Raw genomic sequence first — 22,186 nt, forward strand, 5'->3', positions numbered from 1 at the left:
TTGAAACATCAGTGTTGAACAAGGAGCTATTTCACTTTTGCCTTAGTTAATCTCTCTCAGGAGTCTCCAAAGGTCTCCTCTTCACGCACCTGGGGAGCAAGTCCACAAACTAGAGTGATAAGGGGGTGTGGATTTCCTTTCTTAAACTGCTGGGGCCGGGACGGCCAGCGCGCTCGCGGCCAGGCTCCTGCCTGGTCCCACCGACAGGGCGGGCCCCGACGCCGGGTGGACCCCGCGGTCTCGGCGGCCGCACGTGTCCGGGATGCGGCCTGTCCTCACGGCCAGGGCCGGCGAGGGCCGAGGGCCGAGCGAGCGAGCACGGGCAGGGAAGAAAAGCGGGTCCGGGCCGCGGTCCTAGCGGAACCGAGGCGCCCGGCCTGTCACACGTGCGGCCCAGCCAGGCCGAGCTCCGCGCGCGCCCCGAACCTGGGCGGGGGGTGCGGCTGTGCCCACCCAGACCGCGGGGCGCCGACACAGCCCCGGGAAGCGCGCCGGCGGAGCGGCGGAAGGAGGCGACGTGGCGGCCTCACCACCCCCGGGACTGGACCGCCGCTTCTCCCGGGACCAGGCCCGGCCAGCGGGTCCCTATGGTGCGGTCGCCGCGGGAGACCCTCGGGTCAGAGCCTGGCGCCTCTCGGGACCCGAGGTGCCGGACCCCGCGGCCCCTCCAGAGCCGCCCGCGGCGCAGGAGGTCCGGGATGTGGCCGCCTCGCGCCGCCCGCGGTGGGCGGGGTCCCCGGAGGCCCCGCCCCGCCGCCCCCCGCCCACGTCACGCCACCGCCCCTCCGGCGCCTGCGCGGCCGCGCGCCTCGCCCGCGCCGCGCTCCGCGCATCCTCGCCCGCGCCGCGCTCCGCTCCCCGCTCGGCTCTGCGCCCCGCTCCGCGCCCGGCTCCCCGGCTCCCCGGCTCCCCTCGCGGAGGGCGGCGCGGCCATGAGGCTGCGCGGCCGCGGTCCCCGGGACGCCCCCACCTCCAGCGCCACCTCCAGCTCGGGGGCCGGCGACGCGCGGCGTCTGGCGCCCCCGGGGCGGAACCCCTTCGTGCACGAGCTGCGCCTCAGCGCCCTGCAGAAGGCCCAGGTGGGTGATGCCCCGCGCGCCCCGCGCCCAGGGCCGCGAGCAGGGGCGGGGATGCGTGGCCGGGGAGGGGACCGGGCAGGGGACCCCGGGCGCGGCCCAGCCGCGTTGCAGCCCCTCAGGCCTCCGCGGCCCGCGACCCCACACAGCCCTACGGCCCGCATCCCGCATCCCGAGTCCCCGCCCTCACCGCATCCCAGGTCCATTAAACCAGGTTCCCGCCACCCGCGCCCCGAACCTGGCCCTGCACTCCCTTTCTCGCTCCCTGGGTCTCCTCACCCCCATTTCTGACCCACGCCCCCGCTCAGTTCACGCAGCTCGGTCCCAGGTCCGGTTGTCCACTGCCACCGCGAAACAGGGCCCTGTGGTGACGGCGGGGACCTCCCCTGGGTGTGACTTTGTCACTTCGTGAACTAAGTGTGTCGCGACCTCGTTGGTCTTTTGAGTCGGTGCGGGTGTGGACTGTGCAGGATCCCCTTACGATGAATGGCAGGAGAATTTGCACGCTGTGTTTGCAAGTTTTCTGGAGAGTGTGCAAGCCACGCTGCCTTGGGCGTGAGTCTGCAGCCAGAATCTGCCCTACACAGCGTCGTTTCCAGCCTGGGGGTGGGGGACAGTGTGTGTTTCTCTTCCATCTCTTTTTATTTGTGGGGCCCTCTGGCCCTGGCTGAGGACGAGGTGGCTGCAGGGCCCAGCGGGGCTGCCACACTTGTCCCTTTTCTCCACCTGGCCTGTGACCTGGTGGGATGGCTCCCGAGCTGTGCCGACCCCCACACTTCCTGTCAAGCGTGGCATTTCTGTGAGATCACTCACAGGTCCGCCTGTATTCTGTTCTCCAAAACTACACACAGAAGCAGGCACCGTTTTGAGACTTCAGTGGTTGTCCAATTGTTGGGGAGTATATTTATTTCCATCTGTGACAAAACTTTTTGGAGGGAGATTGAGAATTTTTTAACGTTTGAAGTAATTCATCTGAAATAATATTAAAATGGAAGATCTCACAGTGAACCTAGAGCTGTCGTTTTTCTGGGACACCTGCTTCTTTTTCCGAGTGCCTTCCTGGTGGGTTCATTTAGCGCAGTGGTAGAGGAAACGGGCAGAGACTGAGGTCAGAGAATGGAGAGGGTGGTGGCCCTTCTGGTGACACAGAAGGGCAGGGTTGTCCCGAGTTGGCTCCTGGCCTTGTCCCCTGTCTCTGCACGTCCGGAGCCAGGCACCGTGTCTGCCCACCAGGTGGACTGCCAGCCCCGCCATCACGTGCGGCCTCTTACCCATCACCTTTCAGGTGCTGTGCCCAGCTTGTTGGGGGTTAGGACGCACTCACTTCCTCTGGGCTCCTGAGTTGGCTCCCCTGCCCTCCCTCCCACCCCAGTGGTCCAGAGGGCCTTCCTCCTCCTGCTGCTCTGCTGCTTGGAACCCTCGAGATGCTCTGGGGACCGTGCCCTGACTCCTTCAGGTGGTTTCCAAGGTCTCTTGTCGCCCCTGACTCCAGCTGCCACAGGGCGCTCTCCCTTCCTTTTGCCCGCGCTCTCCTGGCCTCTCTGCTCCACCCTCTTAGGTGAAGTATCGCCTCCAAGAAGCAGCCCCCTCCTCCCCGGAGGTCCCTAGAAGGCCACCTCTGCCTCTCTGTCATCGTTGCAGCCCCTTGTTACTGACCTGTCCCACACTGTGTGCTCACTGCCACGGGGGGGTGGTGTCCACGCCAGACTCAGCTGTTTGTTGAGTGAATAAACAAGTGGCAGGGGAGGGTGTCAGAGCAGAGTCAGAAACCCCCAGCCCCCCTGCACTAGGGGCCACAGGATTGATAATTGGAGGTTTGGAGCAGCGCCTGCGGGCTAGGGCTGTTCTTCAGTGAGATCCTGATTTGAGATGTTGGCAGCAGCCCGTGGATAACAGAGAAAGAACAGGTGGGTGGGATGTTTTAGCCTCCCAGGCAGGGCGGGATACTTTGCTTATACGTTGTTGCAGTGTTTCAGAGGCCCGTGTCAGAATAACCAAGTCTTTGTAACAAAGTTGTTGCTGCTGCTGGGATGTCTGCAGCTTGGGGCTGAGGCTGTAGCTGGTAAATGCTCTCGAAGCTCTGAGTCCCGCTCTGCAGAAATATTTTGCATTTCACCAGGCAAGGCTGTGTGTGCCAAGCTTTCGGCCTTTATCCAGTGATTAGGGTAAAGTTTCCACTGAGTCACTAGCCCATCCATACAAAGAAAGCCTGCCCCTCAGGTCAATCAATAAATGGAGTTAGCCCCGATTGAGACCCTGGATTGAGGGTGCTCAGAGACTCACCTGACCCTGGTTAAGATAAGCCAGGGAGGGGGCCTGCGAGTACCTGCTGCGCTTGCCGGGAGGGGCTGTCACATGCCTGTGGATTAATGGCCAGTCCATCTGTTATTTAACTGCAGATTTAGGAAGGAGCTTAAGCATCTTTGGACAGAGAACAACACGGTAAGATCTGGAAAACCCTAACTAGTGTTCTACTGGGTAGTCATGTGGCGAGCAGCTGTTTCTGAAGTCATGAAGTGGTTCTGTATCACCAGGGTTTTCCAGTGCTTCCTGCTGGAACCTGTGGGCGTGAGTGCATCCCACCTCCCGCTCCGAAGTTTCCCCATTTCTGAACTCCGTGTAACCAGTGTCAGTGAGCACTTACTTTCTGGAAAGCAGACTGGCTTCCTGTGCGCCTTGAGACTGTGTCCTGGGACAGACCGGGCTGCTGAGTACGCCCCTCCCCCGCCTAATCCCCAGAGAGGATTACCATAAGGGTTGAGTCTAGGGACAGATTCTCACCCACCGTGGCCTTGTGCGGAATTTACTGAAAATTTTCTATGAGTCCTTAGCAAAATGTGTGAGTTTTGATAAAGAAAACGCAGCAGCAGGTGCCCTGGTTGGTCTCACTCTGGCTCCCGAGTGAGTCCACCAGGGGACCCCATGCCCTGTGTGCCCTGAGCCCCATGTCCCGCCCGGCACCCTGCCCACGGGCCTCAGGGCCGCTGCCCCCATGCCCGACCAGGCCCGGCATTTCCCTCCTCCTAAAGTCTGCCAGAGCCCGGCCCGCCCACCCCGCCCACTCACCCACCCACCCCACCCACCCACTGCCTCCTTTATCTGGGCGCCCCACGCCTGAGCTTTCAGCACCCCAGGCTTCTTATCCAGCCCCTCCTGCGACCCCGGTGCTCCACCACGTGTGGATGCCTGGGAGTGACCCCGCCTACAGCTCGCATTCTTGAGAGCTGCTGGTAACGGAAGCCCCAGGGAATGCAGGGATGGAGGGTTTCTAGGAGAGTGAGTGTCCCAAGGGAGAACAGGGAAGTCTCCGCCCTCCCAGGGTGCTCGGCTCGCCGAGGCTCCCCGCAGGCACCAGGCCCCGACCCTGCCACCTCTGACCACCCGGGGGTCCAAGGCGGTGCCTCCGGTGGTGCATTTGTTGCCCGGTGACGTCGCGGGCAATTGCAGTGTCCTTGCTCCAGTCCCTGAGCCGTGGGCGGCAGGGGCCGTGCCGCTGTGTCCAGGGCGAGGGGACGGGCCCAGGTACGGCGCTGTCCGGGCCGTGAGGGCTGGCCCAGCGCGGACGCCGGACGTGGCCCACGGCGCTGGCCCACAGGGAGCCAGCGTCCCTTCCCGCGCACCCTTGACAGGGACATAGACCGAACGGGGCCGACACCCAGGGGTGAGGCGGGCTCGAGGTCACAGAGACTGTCTTTCCGGCTTTTGAACTCTTCTGTCTGGAAATGTGGGTTTTCAACAGGTGCGTGTGCTTTATATACACGTGTGTCTGTATGTGCACACGTTAGGTACACACACACAGAAGTCTACACGCATGCGTCATGTACGCACACACGCATGGAGTGTATGTGCACAGTCCCATGTCATGTACATGCGAGGTGTACACCCTGTCCATGCACATGCTCGCCTGCTGCGCACACACAGTACACGCAGTCGCACACGTGCTCACACGTCTATGCGCAGGGCTGTGTGTTCGCATTCACACACAGGCACAGAAGCGCGTGCACACTCGCAGGTTGCACACAGAAGCGCGTGCGTACTCGTGGTCACACGCACACGTCTGGTTTCCCAGCCCCTTCGTTTCTCAGTGCCGAGCAAAACACGGTCAACGGTATTTCTCATTATAAAGAATTAGGATTTTTGTCCCTGAAACAGGAGCCGCTCATAGCCATGCCTCAGGAGCCTGCGCGGCTCCCGCCCTGCCTGTCCCACCGACATCCGGGCTCCGGGGGGTGCCCCCGATGCTGGGGACCCATGAGGGGCTGGGGGCCCTCCGTCTGGCTCTCCCGCTCTAGCGCGTCTGAGCGAGGCTTCCACAGAGCCACGGTCCACGAAGCCCACGCCTGCCCCGCCCGCTTGCCTCCGAGACCCGGAGCCGCTGACCGCTCCGTCCCCGCGTTCCCGCCCCGGCCTTCGTCAGCACGGCGCGGACCAGGTGCCGCCGTCCCCGGGGTGAGCAGAGCCGTAGCCCCCGGCACTTCCCGTGTCCTGTCAGCCTTCGGTCTGGCTGTGACGCGCTGCGTTTTGAAACGAGGCCGGAGGAAACTGTTTGGAAAGAACACGGTGCAGCGTGAGCGCGGGGCGTGTGCCAGCGCCCGGGCCCCCGTGCGGCCCTCGTCCCACAGCGCCACGTGCCGCAGTGTTGGAGCTAGTCCCCTGCCCCTCGGCGTCGGTGCCATGCTGCAGCCTCGTGAGCCCAGGTGTCTGGAACGCTGTTCCCACGTGGCCACGTGGCGGCTGGCTCCCCGTCCTTCAGGCACGATTTCCGGGCCGTGTAGCACACGGCGACGATCCGGGGTGCTACCCCGGGCAGTCCCGGTGCAGCCGCTGGCCTCGTCCCCTGCCAGAGCAGGGACTGCAGGCCCCAGGGACCACAGCTCTTTACTCTTAAAAGTCACATTTCTGTCTCGGAGCCAGAGGGCTGATTTGTTTTCCTTAAGAAGTTATCAGCCGCGTAAAAACTTTTTCAAAAACGTCTTTCAGGATGTTAGCATTTGAGCCCCCTGGCCTCTGCTCGCCGCGGCTCACGCAGGGCCGCCGAGGCATGGAGGTCAAGGACCGGTGTGTGACACCCAGTGTGGCCTGCCGCCCCGTCCATGCCGAGGAGCTGTGGCTACTCAGAATGACCTCGGTGTCCAGACAGCTGGGAGCGCGGCTGGGCTGGGTGACCGGTGTGGGTCAGGCACTGAACGCCCACCCTGGGGCGGGGCCAGGGGTCTCAGCCTTAGCCCACTTACCGTCCCAGGCTCCCCGGGGAGCTGGCCGCCCTGCGCCCACGCCCTGCGTTCCCCACCCCCGCGCTTGTGCCTTCCTCGTCCGGAGTGGTCAGACAGGCCCCTCCGGCCTCCCCCTCCGTGCTCTGAGGAGTGGCTGCCGTCCACCCCTGCTCCGCTGACCGGCGCCATGGACCCGTGCCAGGCCCATGCTCACCCCATCGGTGTTGCTGGTGGGGCAGGGGCTCCCTGCAGTTCGGGGCGCTCTCCCTGTTGGAGGATGGGGTACGGTAGGAGGTGCCCGGGCAGGGGACCGTCTGCTGGGGAGGGGGCCCCCACAGCAGGGGGCGTGGAGCCCGCTGCCGCCCCGCGGTGCTGGCCGTGCAGGTATTTGCCAAACACGCGGAAGGACCGGAAAGGCCGCCGTTCCTGAATGTCAGGATTCCTGCACTCGGGCGGCAGGGCCTCAGCGCCGAGCCGGGCCGCGCCTGGGCACGGAGCGTCCCCGGCCTGTCCCCGCACGGGCCTTTCCTGGCGGGGCTGCGCGTCCATGGCCCGCCTCTCCTGCCCCTGCCGACCGTCCCCGGGGGCCGAGGCACAGCCCGCACGTGACGCCAAGAAGGCTGCCCGCGAGCCTGGCCTGGCCGCTGGCGGGGGGCACACCTGCCCCCAGACAGGGCGGAGACGGGGCCTTCGCTGCGCTTCGTCCCCACGGCCCCTCGGGGCTCCTGCGGCCGGGGCCCGTTGCGCCCTGTGGTGGGGACGGACCCATCAGTGAGCAGAGGGCCCTCGGGCCGCTGGCGCCTGCCGCAGCTCAGGAGCTCGGCCCGCCCGGCACCCCCGGCGTACATGCTCCGTGGGTTCCGGGCGACACTCACTCCGCAACCTGGACGCGGCCTGTGCCCCACCCCAGCTCCCTCCGGAGATTTTCATCCCCTAGGGGCGACGTCGTCAGGGACAAGCCAGTGCCTCCTGGAGTGGCCCTTCATCCCAGCCCCTTGCCAGACCGCGTGCGAGTGTGTGTGTGTCTGTGCATGTGTGTGTGGTTGTGAGTGCATGTTTCTGCATGTGTGTTCACGTGTGTGCTTGTGTGTACATGCATGTTTGCGTGTGCATATGCACGTGCGCGTATGGTCATCGGTATGTGTATGTGCGTGGGTGAGTTTGTGAGTGTGCACACATGTGCGTGCATGTGTGCACGTGTGTGTGCATATGTGTGCCCTCCGGGCTGCCCCTCTACCCTTGCTGGGCCCCTGGGCGGCTCTCCGCCCGTGGGGTCAGAGCCTCCTGGTCCGTTTCTGAACATGGAGCTCCGTGATCTGCACACGTGATTAGGGGTGCCCTGCCCTGCCCTGCCGGTGTGCTGAGCTCCCGCAGCCTCCGAGCAGGGCCGTGGAGCCAGCTCCCCTTTGGAATGTCCAGCCCAGGAAGCTCACACTTCCCAGGGTTTCTGCCCCGCTCCTGGTCCTGCCTGCGGTTTGCCTCTGGTAGAATTTCGCAATTACACAAGCAGGAACAGCCCAAGTCACTGGGCCACGGGGACACTGGGCTTCGGCCACCAGGCCCCAAAAACCCAGGGAGATGAGAAACGAGGAACGGCAGGGCTGCGGGGAGGGGGTCCGGCCCAGCCGGACCCCCAGCTGGGGGGGCAGGGGCCCCCGCCCCAGAGCCTCGCCTGCTCTGCCCTGCCTCCGCCTTGCACGTGGGACCCCACACCTCCGCAGGGTTTGCTCCCTTACTGTGGAGGCTTTTCCCGGCTTCGCAGGAGAGAAGCCACCCGCCCCACCCCCGGGCACTGTCGTGGCTGTCCGTGTCGCGCCCGCCCCCCCAGGGTCTGGGGGCAGCTGTCCCTGGAACGCAGGGCCACGTGGCAGGGTGCTGACGTCCCCGCGGACCCGCTTCCCCAGCCCTTGTCTGGGGGCTCCTCTGCTCGGCTGCTGGCGCACGTCCTCAGGAGGAGAGCTCTCGTGGGCTGAGCTCTCGTCTCTGCTCCCTTCAGCCGGAGGCCCCGTGCTGCCCACCCTGCTGACTGCTGACCACGGGGCTGGTTTCACGCTTCCTTCGCCAGATGGACCAAGGGCCCCGCCACCAGGGGCCTGCAGAACCAGCAGCGCCCACGGCAGAGCCAGACACAGGCCCGAGCCAGGCAGGGCCGCCGGCCTTCCGGCCGGAACCCTCGGGCGCCAGCTGCAGGGCAGGCGGGCGAGGGCCGTCGGGGGCGGTGGGTTCCCTGCGGCTCCTGGCCATCAGGTGCCACGGTGGGACCGAGCAGGGCCCACCCTGGGGCAGCGGCGGGGGTGTCTGCTGCTGCCTCGCGAGACCCGCTGTCGTCATCGAGGGAGCCGGCTGCATTGCCACCGGCGGGACAGGCGGGAGCCGGGGAGCCCCGGTGCGCGCCGCGCGGGAGCCTGCGGACGGGGCGCCGAGGCCGAGTCGCGGTGTCTTGCGTGGCGACGGGGCTGGTCGCGGGTGTGAAAGACGGAGCAGCTGCTGCAGAAAAGCCGGGCTTAATTTCGGGCGCGAGTGGGGGAGCTGGGGGAAAAGCGTGGGAGTGGCTCTGGCCGGAGGTCGCCGAGCGGCCACGCAGGTGCGCGGGGCCCTCGGCGGGGAACGGTCGCCGTCCACACGCAGGCGAGGAAAAGGCGACGCGCCCGTGTGAACCTGGTGTGCGGTGTTTACGGTCGGGCCACTCACGCGGAACCCACCGCGGCCGCCCCTGCGCGCGGGGCCGTGCCCGGGCCCCGGCAGCCGTGCCCACCGGCCGCGGCGGCGCGGTGGTCTCTGCCCGCCCTCGTGGTCTCTGCGTGAGGAGGACGCTCTTCCACGAGAGCAGGGGGTGCGGCAAGGGGAGGCGCGCGAGCAGCAGGCCGGCTCCCTGTGTCGCTGTCCCTTCCGGCGCGCTCCGGGAGGCCGCCGTGGAAGCCGGTGTCCGTCCCACAGCACAGCGGCCCGGGGCCCCCGGTCGGGAGGGGGTGCCGGGGCGCGAGGCGCCCCGCCGGCCCCGCGGGGTCTGCATCTGGGCCGCGTCGGGCCCCGGCTTCCGCCGCTGGCGTCCTAAGGCAAGTGGCCGGTCGCGCCCGCTGCGGGGGCTCCTGCGGGAGTCGGTGTTCTTCTTCTATCTTTCTTGAAAAAAAGATAAAATTAGACACGTGTCTTTTCTGTTCACCACGTCAGGAGAAGGTGGCCCCAGGAGACCGGAATCTGCCCTCGTGGCTCTGCGCGGTGCCTCCCACCTGGACCCGGCCCAGGCGGGGGCCACAAACTGCCTGGGCATCAGGTGTCGGCTTCCCGGCCTCAGAACGTTCTGTCTGTTCTGAATCAGGATTCTCAAAAACAGCTCGCTCTATGCATTTTTATAAATAACAGCAAAAAAACACAAACAGTTGCCCAGGGTCGAGTCCCTGGGCAAGGTCCTCCTGTCTACCTCATGGTGTCCTGCGAGCTCTTTGCAGAATTTACACGTTTCATCTCCAACCTGCTACTCCCCGAGCCTGGAGGTGAGCAGGCCACGTCTGAGGGGTGCACACGGCAGCTCTGGACTTCAGACCTTCCCAGGCCCCACTGCACGCCTCGTTCAGGGATAAACCCCATCCTGCACCCCAGGCCCGAGGCCTGCCCTCGGCCACAGCCCGTCCTGGGAGCCCCCCCTCACGTTCGGGGAAGGGTGGGTGACCTGTCTGGTCCATTCCTCGGCGCCCCTTGGAGTCCAACACGGGCCTTTCTGCATGGCCGGGGGCGAGGCTTCTGCAGCCAGCCCCGCAGAGGTCCAGGACATGCAGTGTGGCAGGACAGAGGAGGCGGCCAGTGCGTCTGGCAGCGGCCGGGCAGGGGACCTGGGGACGGAGGGTGGCCCAGCAGCCACACGGCACTCTGAGTTCCAGGGGACACAGTCTGGCCCCACAGGTGGGAGCTGCCACCCTGGCCCTGGAGGAGACAGGGTCTTGGGTTTGGGGCTGGAGCCTTGAGGAGGCGTTAAGAAGGGGAGGTGGTGAGTAGGACGGATGGACGGATGGGGACCGGGGCCGCCTCTGAGCAGCATGGACGGGGAGTGGGTGGCTGTGGGTGGCGGTTACGCTGCTGATAGTGCACCCCTGGGGTGCGGCTGGGCCGTCAGCATCAGCGGCGTCCTGCGTGGGGCGCATGTCCAAGGGCGTGAGGTGCGCGGAGGAGGGACGGGGTCCTGGGGCCCCCGGGCCGCCCCTCGCCATCCCACTGTGCCTCGGTCCTTGGCTTTTGCTCTGGCCAGCGGGCTGACCTTGGGAAGCTGCCTGGCTCCCTCACGGCACCTCGGTCTCCCCGCCTGTCCACGCCCGTCCGCTGCGGGTGTCCTCGGGTGCGGCCTGCACCCCCACAGCCGCCCGCCTGCCTGCATCTCACTCAGCCACGCCCTCGCGCGCGCACAGGGCTCTGGAGGGTACCGGGCCTGGCCAGTTGACTCTTCTGTTCGTTGTTCCTGGAACCACCTCCTTGGGGCCTCCTGGGGCCCTGCGTTCTGAGAGGTGTCCGCCACGCCGGGCAGTTCCTTCAGGTCCTGCCTCCGTATGGGGACCCTCTGCCCCTACCCCGAACACCCCGACACCGCTCAGTATGCCCACGGTGTCCCTGAGGCCCCGTTTGCTGCGGCGCCTCACCACCTGCACCCACCCTGGGCCCACACCCCCGGGATTCCTCCACCCTCCGCGTGCTCACCGAGGCCTGCCACCCCGAAAACCTCCTTCAGACGTAAGTGAATGTGACTGTGGAGAGGCTGGCCCCTGCGGCTGACTGTCCCCTGGGGACCTGTCCTCATGCGAGTGAATTGTAGCTCCTCCCCCTGTTTTATCACCTGGGGACCTGTCCTCCGTGCCCTGAGTGACCCATAGCTCCTCCCTCTGGCTGGCTCCTGCAGCTGTCACCTGGGGACCTGTCCTCCGGGCCCTGTGTGACCTGTAGCTCCTCCCTCTGGCTGGCCCTTGTGTCTGTCACAGGCAGCCACCCCTGGGGGCACTCCTGGGTGGCACCCAGCTCTGCTGCTGCCAGCAGCTCTGTCTGCACCCCCGCGTGAGCGGCTCTGGGGGCTCCAGCTGGCAGGTGCGCATGCACAGGCTGCGGGGTCACTCTCACAGAGCTTTGCGGGACACCCACCCGAGCAGCGGCTGCTCCGGAGCCTCGTGAGCACATGGCCACCGGCACTGCTGGGCCGGGGTCCTGGCGGGCAGTGGGGCGGAGCCGCCGGCACGTGGCGTCTGGGGGCCCACGCCCCTGCTGGGCCTGTCCGCTTGTCCCTCCTTGCCCGCCGACCTCCGAGAGTGGCCGCGGTGACCGAAGGTGGATAGAGCGCCCGCCGCGTGCGGCTGCGTTTTCCGTGGCCGTGGGGACTTGGGGCATGTCCCGTCACGGGCGGGGTGAGTTCTCAGCGAGTCGGCGCGTTTGACCGTCCTGTGGGTCGCTGGTGACCGTTTCTCCGCAGCGAAGGCGGCAGGCGTGGGGATGCCCGGTCAGGAGTTGCCCTGGAAGCCGCCACCGCCACTCCGGCCAGTGACGGGGACCGCGTGTAGGAAAGGTGCGCTGTCTGGGTGGCGAGGCCGCGCGCCCCGCCAGCCACGCCTGCTCCCCGTGCGCACCTGGCTGCAGGCGCCGGGGGCTCGCACGGCTGCCCAGGGCCCCTCTGCCTGCCGCCGCCCCGGTGCCCCCGGCGAGGGCGTGTGTCACCGCGGTGACCTGGCCCGGCACAGGACAGCAGGGGTGGAGACGAGAGATCCCTGTCCCTCACCTCGCATAGCAGCGGCTCCGCGTTGGTCCGGCGCCCACAGGCGGCACCGGTGGCCTCAGTGGCCTTGGCCGGGGGGTGACTGCTGGCTCGGCAGAGCCCGGCCCGGCGACCACGGCCTCACGCAGAGTCCAGACCCGCCGGAGGGTCAGGTGGACGCGCTGTGGACGGCACGCCTCTCACCCCAGACAGGGAACGGCCGCTCTCACGCTCCCCGTCACGGGGCGTTTGAGACGCCCGCCGGGAGGCCTGACGGCAGCGTGGTGGCTGAGTGCGCCCCCCCGGGGGCGGGCGCGGGGGCCCCGGCGTGCGGGTGTGTGCGTGGCGGTGGGTCACGGGGGGCCCCGGCGTGCGGGTGTGTGCGTGACGGTGGGTCACGGGGGGGCGTCCGGCTCGGCCGTCGTCCCCGGTCTCCCTGCCCCCGTTTCGGCTCGGCGGCGGCGCTCGCTGCCCCGACCCGGAGTCGGCTTCGCCGGGCGGTGTCCCCAGCGCCCGGCCGTGTCCCCGCCTGCACCCCGCACTGGGGACTCCGCGGGAACCGGCCGGGCGGCTTCACGTTGGCAGCCGGCACGACTGTGCTGTGGGCGTGCATGTCAGCGCCCTTCGCACACACTGTGCACACGCGTACTGCACAGTACAAACGTGCATGCATGCATGGCTGCATGTGCACATGCTTATGCACACATACACACGTGCACCCACAACACATGTGCACATACATGTGCGGGCAGTGCACACATGCACACATTTACAGGACGTGCACACATTCCTGCACACAGTGTGCACGTTACTGATGAACATACGTATGCACAAACGTAGATGCACATACTTACGCGCACATGCACACACGTCGCACACAGACACACACGCGTGCTCTGACAGAACCTCTCCCTCGCCATCCTCGCGGTGGAGCCAGGCGGTCCCCTCTGCTCTGTGAGGCTCCGTCTCAGCCCACGCCGTGTGCCCCCCACCCGCCCCGTCTCACTGGAGGCGTTTGCTGAGGCTCCAAGCCTGTGCTGGTCGCTCGCGTGGCCCTGCAAGGCTGAGGACCAGCACTGTGTCCTCCGCGGTGCACACGGGCGGGCACTGATACGTCACCCGAGGTTCAAACACCGCCCCAGGCGGGGTGGCCCCCGGCCCGCCTCCAGGGGCACAAGCTGGCGATAGACCAGGCCACACAGACAGCGGCACTGGGTGCCCGGCTCGGTGCTGGGCAGGCTCCACCCCCTCTCCCGGTCTCACCCGCTCCTCCCCATTGGTCCAGAATGAGCGGGGTGCAGCCTCCCTTTGTCCCCTAGGCCCCCATCTCAGTCTGGGGGTCTCCTGCATGGGGCGGGGCAGCGTGTGCTCTTTCTGGAACCCCACGAGGTCCTGCCATTTTAGTGGAAACCATCCTGGTAACGGAAGGTAGATGCAGCATGAAGTGTGGTATCAACCGCGCCACCATGTGTGACACCGAGCTTTCCTGTCCCCGGACTCCACGGCCGGCTCACTTCGTCGCTGGCACAGGCCCCAGGCTTCCGGAGAGCTTTGTAGGAACAAACAGTAAATGCTCCAATAATGTGATGTTTCTGCGGACTGGGGAGATGGCCCCCGGGCACCTGTGGTGGCCAGGCCGGGCCGGGCCACCGAGCTCCAGGACCATCCCTTCACAGACAGTGCCCTGGACAGTGTGGGCTGCCCATGGGGCACAAGAAGGGGGCGTCTCCGGAGCAGGCAGGACGGGTCACCTGCAGACTGTGTCTTTTTCTCTCTCTGCAACAAAATTATAAAATAGTAACAAAGGGTGGAAGAGATCGTAGTGTTTTAAGATTAAGTGTTAAAAACAAGGGAAAGGCTACAGAGTTGCGGGACTGAATTGAGGAGGTACTTGCAGAAAGTTGAGTTCTCACTGTGAGTGTCGGGAAACGAGGCATTTCAGAAAATGACGCTCAGGCTTTAACCACGAGGAGTCAAGTGGACCATGAGCGTGTACGAGCTCAGGAGAGGCTGCTGAAGAGCCGGAACCCGGGCGAGGTCATGACAGAGGCAGAGAACCGTGTGGCTGGCCGGAAAGCAGGTTTGTGCACCAGGAGAAGGCTGTCAGCGGGGGCCAGCGAGGTGGCGAGGCTGGAACGATGCCACACGCGCTGGCTCCGGACCGGTGCGCGGTCGCAGGGCGGCAGCGCGGGCGGCCTCACTCGGCTGTCGCGAAATCACGCACGATGGGAAGGTTGGTGGGGGAGAGCTCTGCTGAGGGCTTCCGGGGGGTTCCTCACCCACAGACACTGAAGCGAAACCAGGAAAAAGGGGAGAGAGAGAGAGCCCTTGGCCCACGGCGGTCGGATCGCGCACGGAAGCCCCCCGCAGAGGCAGACACTGCAAGGCGGGCGGACGCTGTCCCCACAGGACCCACCCAGACGTGGGCACGGGAGGGGACCTGGAGTAGCCTCGCCCAGGACCCGGTGGTGGCTCGGTCAGAACACCGAAGGCACCACACAGCTGCACCCAGCGCTTCAGCCAGGGCGTCCCTTCGAGCGAAGCTGCAGCCACGCGGCACGTAGCAAGGACGGGCACGAGACGCGGGGACGATGGCCTGTGGCAGAGGCCAGACCCAGTCGTGGTTTAGAGCAAAACAAAGCTCCCAGAAGGGCAGGAACGTGAGGTGCGTGCTCACCAGGAGGACGCGCACCGCCAGCCCGGAGCCCGCACCCACATGTGGGAAGCATCGTCACCAGCGTCAGCAGGCGGCCGGTCTGCTGTCACTGCTCCGTTCCACCGCATGCTGGACGGAGGACCAGCCCGTGTGGACACTGCATGGCTGGAGGAGGGAGAGGGAGGGAGGGCCGCTGACCGAGCCGTGTGGCTTCAGAGCCACGCCGTCAAGCAGGCAGCTTGCGGCCACCTAAACCGTGGCCGTAGGGCCCAGGGATGCCCGGCAAGCTCCACACTGCGGAAAAGGCGCACGGCATCTGCGATTGTCGTCCGTGCGGGAATGATGACGTTTCAGAAACACCGGGTTAAGTAAACTATACTAAGCTAATTTCTCACCTCTGTATTTTTTTTTTTTTTTTGACATGGACACTAGAAAACAAATTCGCACATGTGGCTTGCAGCGTCTGCCGCTGGGCAGTGCCGACCCTGACGGGGAGCCCGGGAGACCCCGCAGAGACGGAGCGGGGGCAGCATGCGCTCGGTTGCAGGGGCGGGGCAGACCCAGAGAGGGGAGGTGGCGTCTGGCTTGGCCAGCCGAGCATTGACGCCGCCGCGGGCCCTCTCGTCTTCCTTTCCCGTCTTTTCTGCACCAGGCAGACGGATGCCGTCTGCGGGGCGCATACGGTTGCAAGCGAAACCCGCACGTGGGGCCCACAGGATTTTCTGGGCGAGGGGTCCCACGGCCCTCGCCCTCTGATTTCTAGCAGACCACCTGGGCCCTTGCCGGCCGCCCTCCGACTCAGCCACATGTCCATCGCTCCTGTGTTTGCGCTGCCCCCTCCCCGCCCCCGTGCCTGCAGGCCCCGCCCCGCGGAGCCCCGCCCCCGCCTGCCTCTGTCCTCCCCACCTGACCCCCAGTGGCGCGTCCTTGCTGGGCTCCCGCCCTGTGACTGCCGTGGGCTGCGAGCCACCCAGGTTCTTTGGTCTTCGCGTGGTCCAGCTCCACACCTGCCACCTACCGCATCGCGGATGGCAGCTCAGTGTTGCGAGGTGTCCTCGTGTCACGGGCTCAGGAGCAGGCCACTTGTGGGGGCGAGGGCGTGGGGCGTGGGGCGTGGGGGCGGGCACAGCAGGAATTGGGGGCGGGGCGTGGGGCAAATGCTGCCTGGGGCGTGGCTTGGGGGCGGGCACGGGGGAGCGTGGGGTGGGGTGTGGGGGCGGGGCGTGGGACGTGGGGGCGGGCACAGCGGGAATTGGGGGCGGGGCGTGGAGCGGGGCTTGGGGCGGGCACGGTGGAGTGTGGGGCGGGCACAGCACGGGCGTAGGGCAGGGCGTGGGGCAGACGCAGCCTGGGGCGTGGCTTGGGGGCGGGCACGGCGGAGCGTGGGGCTGGGCTGCGTTCGCTGCATGGGGGCTGGCACAGCATTGCAAATTCCAGAAGAGAGCACCTCGCCCTGCTCCTACGCCATCCCTCAGCGGCTTTGGGATGACCGGACAGGGATGGCAGGTGGCCAGTGGTCCGCCCACTGTCCTTGAGTGGACAGCGCCCTGGCCGGGGTGGGCCGGCGCCGGCCCCCCGGGCGGTTTGCAGGCGCGAGGCCTGGAGCGGAGTCAGGTGCGCTGGCCGCAGAGCTTCTGAAACGACCCCACGTGTCTCCCCAGATCGCAGCCATGACGCTGACGCTCTTCCCCATCCGGCTGCTGCTGGCCGCCTTCATGATGCTGCTCGCCTGGCCCTTCGCGCTCCTCGCCTCGCTGGGACCCGCGGAGAGGGATCCCGGGCAGCCCCTGGCCCTGTGGCGGAAGTAAGTCCTCGTCTGCGGCGCCCGGCTCGGCGTCACCGGCCGCTTCCTGGTGCACATGGCTGCTCTTGTCCCCCAGTGTGGCCTGGTCCCCCTCTTCCCAGGCCGCTGTCCCAGGCTGCTCTCTCCCGGCCAGGACTCCGAGGCCTCGGGCCGCCCCCTTCCCTGCACACCGCCGCCACCGCCTGAGGCCGGCAGCTTCCGCGAGCGGCATGGCTGCTGCTTCCGTGCCCCCAGCAGCGCCCCCCCATGTCTCCGCGTCCCCGGCCCCCCAGGCCCCTGACTCCTGTCCCGCCCGCTGCCCCCGGCCGGTCCCTCGTGCCTCACAGGCCTAGGCGCCTGTCCCCTGCTGCACATTCTGCGTGTTCGGGAACCACAGTGCTCAGCGGGACCCTCTGTGAACGTGCCTCAGCTAACGGCCCACCGCGGGCCACGGGAGCCCGAATCAGGTCACGCGCTTCCTGGTTTGTTTAAGTGCCTGACGCGGCTCTTCGCTCGGGTTGAGTCGTCAGCAGCGAGGCCGTCAGGTGTCAGGGTTTTACTGGGCGTTCTCAGCTTAGACAGCACCATTTCTGTCAAAAACCAGAGTCGACACACACCTCTGTGTGTCTTAACAGCTCTAGTCAATCGCGGGGCCTTAAACAGTTTATTCAGAAATAAACGTGTTTAGTTTAGTGCGGGGGTCGGCCGAAGGTTCCACAGCCTGAACCTGGCAGCCGCCTGTTGCTGTGAGTTTTGGTGGCATGCGGCCCTGTGCACACACTCACGCTGCCGGGCTGCTGTCCTGGGCAGTGGAGTGGTCGGGCAGAGGCCCAGAAAGCCAGACCTTGCCGCCTGGACTTCACGAGTCAAAGGGTTCGCTTGGTCCTCGTCCTTTCCTGCAAGCGTGAGCCACTGGGCTGCGGGTGCCCATGACGGGCACGTGGGGCGCAGCCCCTGTCCTGATGTGGGTCGTCCCCGATGCCCACGTGCCCATCAGACATGGCCCTGAGACGCAGGGCGGGGACAGCCAGCTGTAGTGCGAGGCTTCCCTGAGCGGTCGGACGTGGTGTGGCCAGGCTCGGGGCCAATCCGGGTGTCTTCGTGCGCCCCTCCTCATGGCATTTCACGTGCTCAGTTTCAGAGGAACCAGGGTCTCTCGTGCTCCCTAGACCTGAAGGCAGACCGTGGCCAGATGCCCACCCTGTCCCCCGCGCAGAGCCTGGCCTGCAGGCGCTGGAAAGTGCTTCCCCTTGAGTGGCCAGCGAGGGAGTGGGCGAGCCCCGCCCTTCGGCCTGAGGTCCCCCCTCCCAGCGCTGCCTTCTCTGCCAGCTGCGCTGTCCACCTTTTCAGAGCAGGTGACGGGGCTGCTTCCCGGCTCATGAGCTAACGCCAGGCACCTTTGGCTTTTCTTGACGTGAAGAATTCGCTTGGCCTCAGCAGGTGGTAAATGGGCCGAAGCAAACAGCTCCAGCGGGCCCGCCTCACAGCTGCCTTGGGGTTAGAGACTCCACCAGGGAGGTGTGGGGGCCTCCAGTTTCACAGGAGCCCTGGATGTGTGCGCCCGCAGAGACTGACCACGTATCTATCATTCCATGTGTGTGCCTGTGTGTACGTGTCTACCTGTGCATACATGTGTGCAAATGTACTTGCATGTGTGTATGTGTATGCTTATGAGTGTTTGTACACGTGAACATGTACTGTGTACACACATCAATGTCTTCATGTGAGCATGCACATGCATATGTGTAGGAGTGTACACATGTGCACTTACGTGTGAGCACAAGCACATTTGCACATGTGCGACTGCGTGTTTACATATGTGGGCATGTGTGTATGCTTCCATGTCTGCGTATGTGTTGTGTGCATATCCGCACATGTGCATGTGTTTAAGTGTGTACCTGTGTGCACATGTGTGGCTGTGCATGTTTACATGCATGGACATGTGTGCATGCTTGCATGTCGGCACATGTGTGTGTTGTGTGAGTGCACGTCTCTGTGTGTGGTTTTGTGTGCATGTGTGCGTGTGTGGTCATGCATGTCTATATGTGCGAGCATGTGTGCATGCCTGTGCATCTGCACGTGTGATCATACATGTGTATTGTGTTGTGTGTGTTGTGTGCTTTTTCATGTGTGTGAGCATGCACACATGCACACGTGTGCCCCAGCTACACACTTCGCCACACACTCCCACAGCACAGCGCTTGGCTCCTCGCAGCGGCGTCACGGTGAGCTCACTCGTGCTGGGCCCTGGGCTGGGAACGGTGCTCGGGGAAGCAGCCGGCCAGCACCCCGCACTGCCGTCGCGAGGAGAACGCGGTGGCGGAGTGCCCGCGAGTCGGACCCTGGAGTCAGGAGGGGCGGGCTCGGAGCAGCCGGTTCCAGCGCACATACTTCTGCACTTACGGAGCATCGCCCTGCATCCGGGGAGGGGTCGTTTTGCGCTGTGCACAGCTGTGCATTTCCGAGCCGCTGGCATTAGATTAGGGAGCATTTGCTGGCTGTGAGTTAGTGTCATTCAAGCCTTCCTATGATAAAAATCTTAGGTTTTCCAAGAAAGGAGGAATGACACAGTTTCACAAAAGATACTTAATCTAAATTACTTTCAAAGTACAAAGTGTTTCAAAATACGAAGTAACATCTCACAATACCCGCCCGGTGGGCCGACGGTGATGGTGGTGCTGCCCCTGACCCGCGTGCTTTAGAAGGAGGCTGCCTCCTCCCTGAACCCCGGCCGGGGACCTAAACAAGACGTCCACTTCCGGACGCTGGAAGTTGGAGGCCCGGGGGCAGGGGATCGGGTCCTGGTGAGCCCCCTCCTGCTGCAGACAGGACCTTCCTGTGGCCTGCGGGTCCTCACAGGGCAGGGAGGGTCGTGCAGAAAAAACCCACTTGTCAGGCCAAAGCCCCACCCTGTGACCTCATTTAACCTCATGTCCAAACGCAGGCAGGGCGGGCGTTGGAGCTCGACACAGATGTTTGGGGGACACGGTTCAGTGCGCAGCAGGGGCCAGCCTTCTCTGAGCGCCCCGGGTGGGCACTCGTACCCAGTCTGTCTCCATGACGAAATGCTGGTGCCACGTGTCCACGGGAGGCCAGGCCAGGCTCGAACTGACTGGAGCTTCGCTCTGCTCTCCTGGGAGCCTCCCCGCCCGGGGTCGTGGCCTCGGTCTGCCCCAGAGAGGCCAGCGGGACCGTCCTGCTCCTGGCCAGCCTGGCCCAGCAGTGAGTGGAAGCCCGAGGGCCCGCAGCAGCGGTCAGTGCCCAGCTGCCCGGGCGGCCCCGCCAGTGCGCCTCTCCCGTGGCTGAGCTCCCTTCTGCAGCAAGACCAAGGCAGATGCGCACATCCGTGGTGCCCAGGGCCACCACCGCTCACGCCACCTGCCCATCGGGGACCAAGGCCCTGCGGTCACCCCTGGGTGCTGGGTCAGGACACGTCCTCAGCCTGAACACACCATCTCCTCAGCTTCCAGTTACCTCCCCCCGCCGGGCCCTTCCCCGTCTTGCTCGCTGTGTCCCCCTCTCCCGACCTCTGCTCCTGCGAGTCCCCGCACCCCCTGGGAGCCCCCCTGGTTCTGGGACACAGACGATGCCCACAGGCCAGGGGCTCCCAGACCACTCCTGCAGCCCCACCCCGAGCTTACCTGTCTGCAGGTGAGCTGCCAGGCTCCCATCGCCCCGCCCACTGCAGCCACAGCCACCTTTGCCAGGGGCTGTCACCGTTCACAGCAGCCAAGCCCGAGAGTCACCCAGACCCCCTCGCTGACACCGCCCATCCGCACTGAGGAGACGTGCCGGGCTCACCTCCAGACACCCCGGCCCCTGCCCCCGGTCCCGGGTCCCAGAGGACCTTGTCCCTGGCCTCCTCCCTCTCTGTCTCGGCACAGCAGCGAAGGGGTCCTCTGCGAGGAGAAGTCCCAGCCCCACAGGGTCCCGTCCAGGTGCCCCGTGTCACAGTCTCGTCCCACCCTCCCTGCCCTCTGTCCCTCCAGGCCTCCTGTCTGTCCAGCACTCAGACTGTCCCTCAGCCGCGCCCCACACGGATGGGCACAGAGTCGCTCGGTGCCCGGCCCGAAGCGCCCTGCTGGGAAGTTCCCACTCGCCTGGCGGGACCCGTTCTAATTTACTTAGAAATCTTTTATAAACCCTTTATTTCCCCCACTAGAGTGAGGACGGCAGGCGGGCGGGGGTTTCTGTCCGGCTTCCCTGACGTGCCCTCCGTGCCTGGCGGAGAGTGGGCGCCCAGCACACACGGGGCGGAGGACAGAGTCCAGCAGCGAAGGAGAGCGGCGGTGGACGGCGCGTCCGCAGGCCCAGCCCCTGGCGGGGAGCACGCTCTGTGGGGCACGGGGCGCCCTGTCTGCGGGGCGCGGGGTGCCCTGTCTGCGGGACGCGTGGTGCCCTGTCTGCGGGGCGCGGGGTGCACTGTCTGCGGGGCGCGGGGTGCCCTGTCTGCGGGGCGCGGGGTGCCCTGTCTGCGGGGCGCGGGGTGCCCTGTCCTGCGGGACGCGGGGTACACTGCAGGTGCCCTGTCCTGCGGGGCGCGGGGTGCCCTGTCTGCGGGGCGCGGGGTGCACTGTCTGCGGGATGCGGGGGTGCACTGTCCTGTGGGTACCCTGTCTGGCGGGCGCCCTGTCCTGCGGGTGCCCTGTCTGCGGGGCGCGGGGTGCCCTGTCTGCGGGGCGCGTGGTGCCCTGTCTGCGGGGCGCGGGGTGCCCTGTCTGCGGGGCGCGGGGTGCCCTGTCTGCGGGGCGCGGGGTGCCCTGTCTGCGGGGCGCGGGGTGCCCTGTCTGCGGGTGCCCTGTCTGCGGGGCGCGGGGTGCCCTGTCTGCGGGGCGCGGGGTGCCCTGTCTGCGGGTGCCCTGTCTGCGGGTGCCCTGTCTGCGGGGCGCGGGGTGCCCTGTCTGCGGGGCGCGGGGTGCCCTGTCTGTGGGGCACCGGGTGCCCTGTCTGCGGGTGCCCTGTCTGCGGGGCGCGGGCTCCTGGTTTGTCTGCCAGTGGCACCGTGATCCAAGGAAAAAGGTGCTTCTGGTCTGTGGAGGATGGACCCCACGTAGTGCACGGCAGGAGGCAGCTTTGCACGCTTGCACGTGCCCGCACACCTATGTGCATTCTCATCACTCGCTCACACGTGTGCACATTTGCACACTGCAGGGACGCCTCGAGAGAGCGCTTTCTCGTCGCAGTCCCGGTCGTGAGTGTGCCGCCCTCACGCCCGTGGTTCTCAGCTGCGTGCACATCAGCTGGCTCTGCACTGGAACTTCGCTTCCATGTTTCCTTTTCCGTCTTACGGAACGTTGAGACGGCTTCGTCCTGCGCGTCAGGGAGGCGCAGGGAGCCCTGACGCGGCCGCAGAGTGCAGGGCGCGGTCATGGCCGCGGCGGGCACCGCGTCCCCTTCCGGGCGCGGGGTCCCCCGCCTCCTGGCTGCTGCCCTCCTGGGCACAAACTGCCATTTCCTGGGCCTGCGTCTGTTTTGTTTTGTTTTGTTTTTTCTTTTTCCTCGTTCGTTCACCATTTTCTGGCGGACAAAGCTCTTTTTAGAGAGAGGGCACGCAGGACAGACCCGACGCGTTCCGCGTCCGGAAGCGTCTTCGTCCCGCCTGTGCAGTCGACGGGTCGTTTCGGGTCATTTCGGAGCAGAAGTCGCGGTGCCTCGTGTCCTCCGGGCTTGGCGGCGGCTGCGGCCTGGGCCTGCCACGCCCTGCCACGCCCTGCCCGGCCCTTCGACCCGTGA

At 66.0% G+C, this 22,186-nt stretch overlaps 2 protein-coding genes across 3 annotated transcripts in view; both read left to right on the forward strand.

The window, feature by feature from the left end:
• Positions 1-878: 878 nt before the first annotated feature.
• LPCAT1 (lysophosphatidylcholine acyltransferase 1) overlaps positions 879-22,186 on the forward strand; it is a 39,189-nt gene continuing 17,881 nt past the window's right edge. The window contains exons 1-2 of one of the 2 annotated variants that reach the window (XM_016124690.2): positions 879-1,079; positions 16,332-16,474. In XM_016124690.2, coding sequence (XP_015980176.2) covers positions 933-1,079; positions 16,332-16,474 — 290 coding nt within the window. In that variant the 5' untranslated portion in view covers positions 879-932. The remainder of the gene's footprint in view (positions 1,080-16,331; positions 16,475-22,186) is intronic. The other variant, XM_036225827.1, reaches the window with a different exon arrangement.
• LOC118606645 (translation initiation factor IF-2-like) lies at positions 9,302-15,484 on the forward strand. The gene is made up of 2 exons (XM_036225828.1): positions 9,302-14,094; positions 14,300-15,484. Exon 1 carries the CDS (start codon positions 11,756-11,758, stop codon positions 12,827-12,829), a length of 1,074 nt encoding a protein of 357 aa, XP_036081721.1. The 5' UTR covers positions 9,302-11,755; the 3' UTR covers positions 12,830-14,094; positions 14,300-15,484.

This window comes from Rousettus aegyptiacus, unplaced genomic scaffold, assembly GCF_014176215.1.
Source record: "Rousettus aegyptiacus isolate mRouAeg1 unplaced genomic scaffold, mRouAeg1.p scaffold_m13_p_8, whole genome shotgun sequence".
Lineage (NCBI taxonomy): Eukaryota > Metazoa > Chordata > Mammalia > Chiroptera > Pteropodidae > Rousettus > Rousettus aegyptiacus.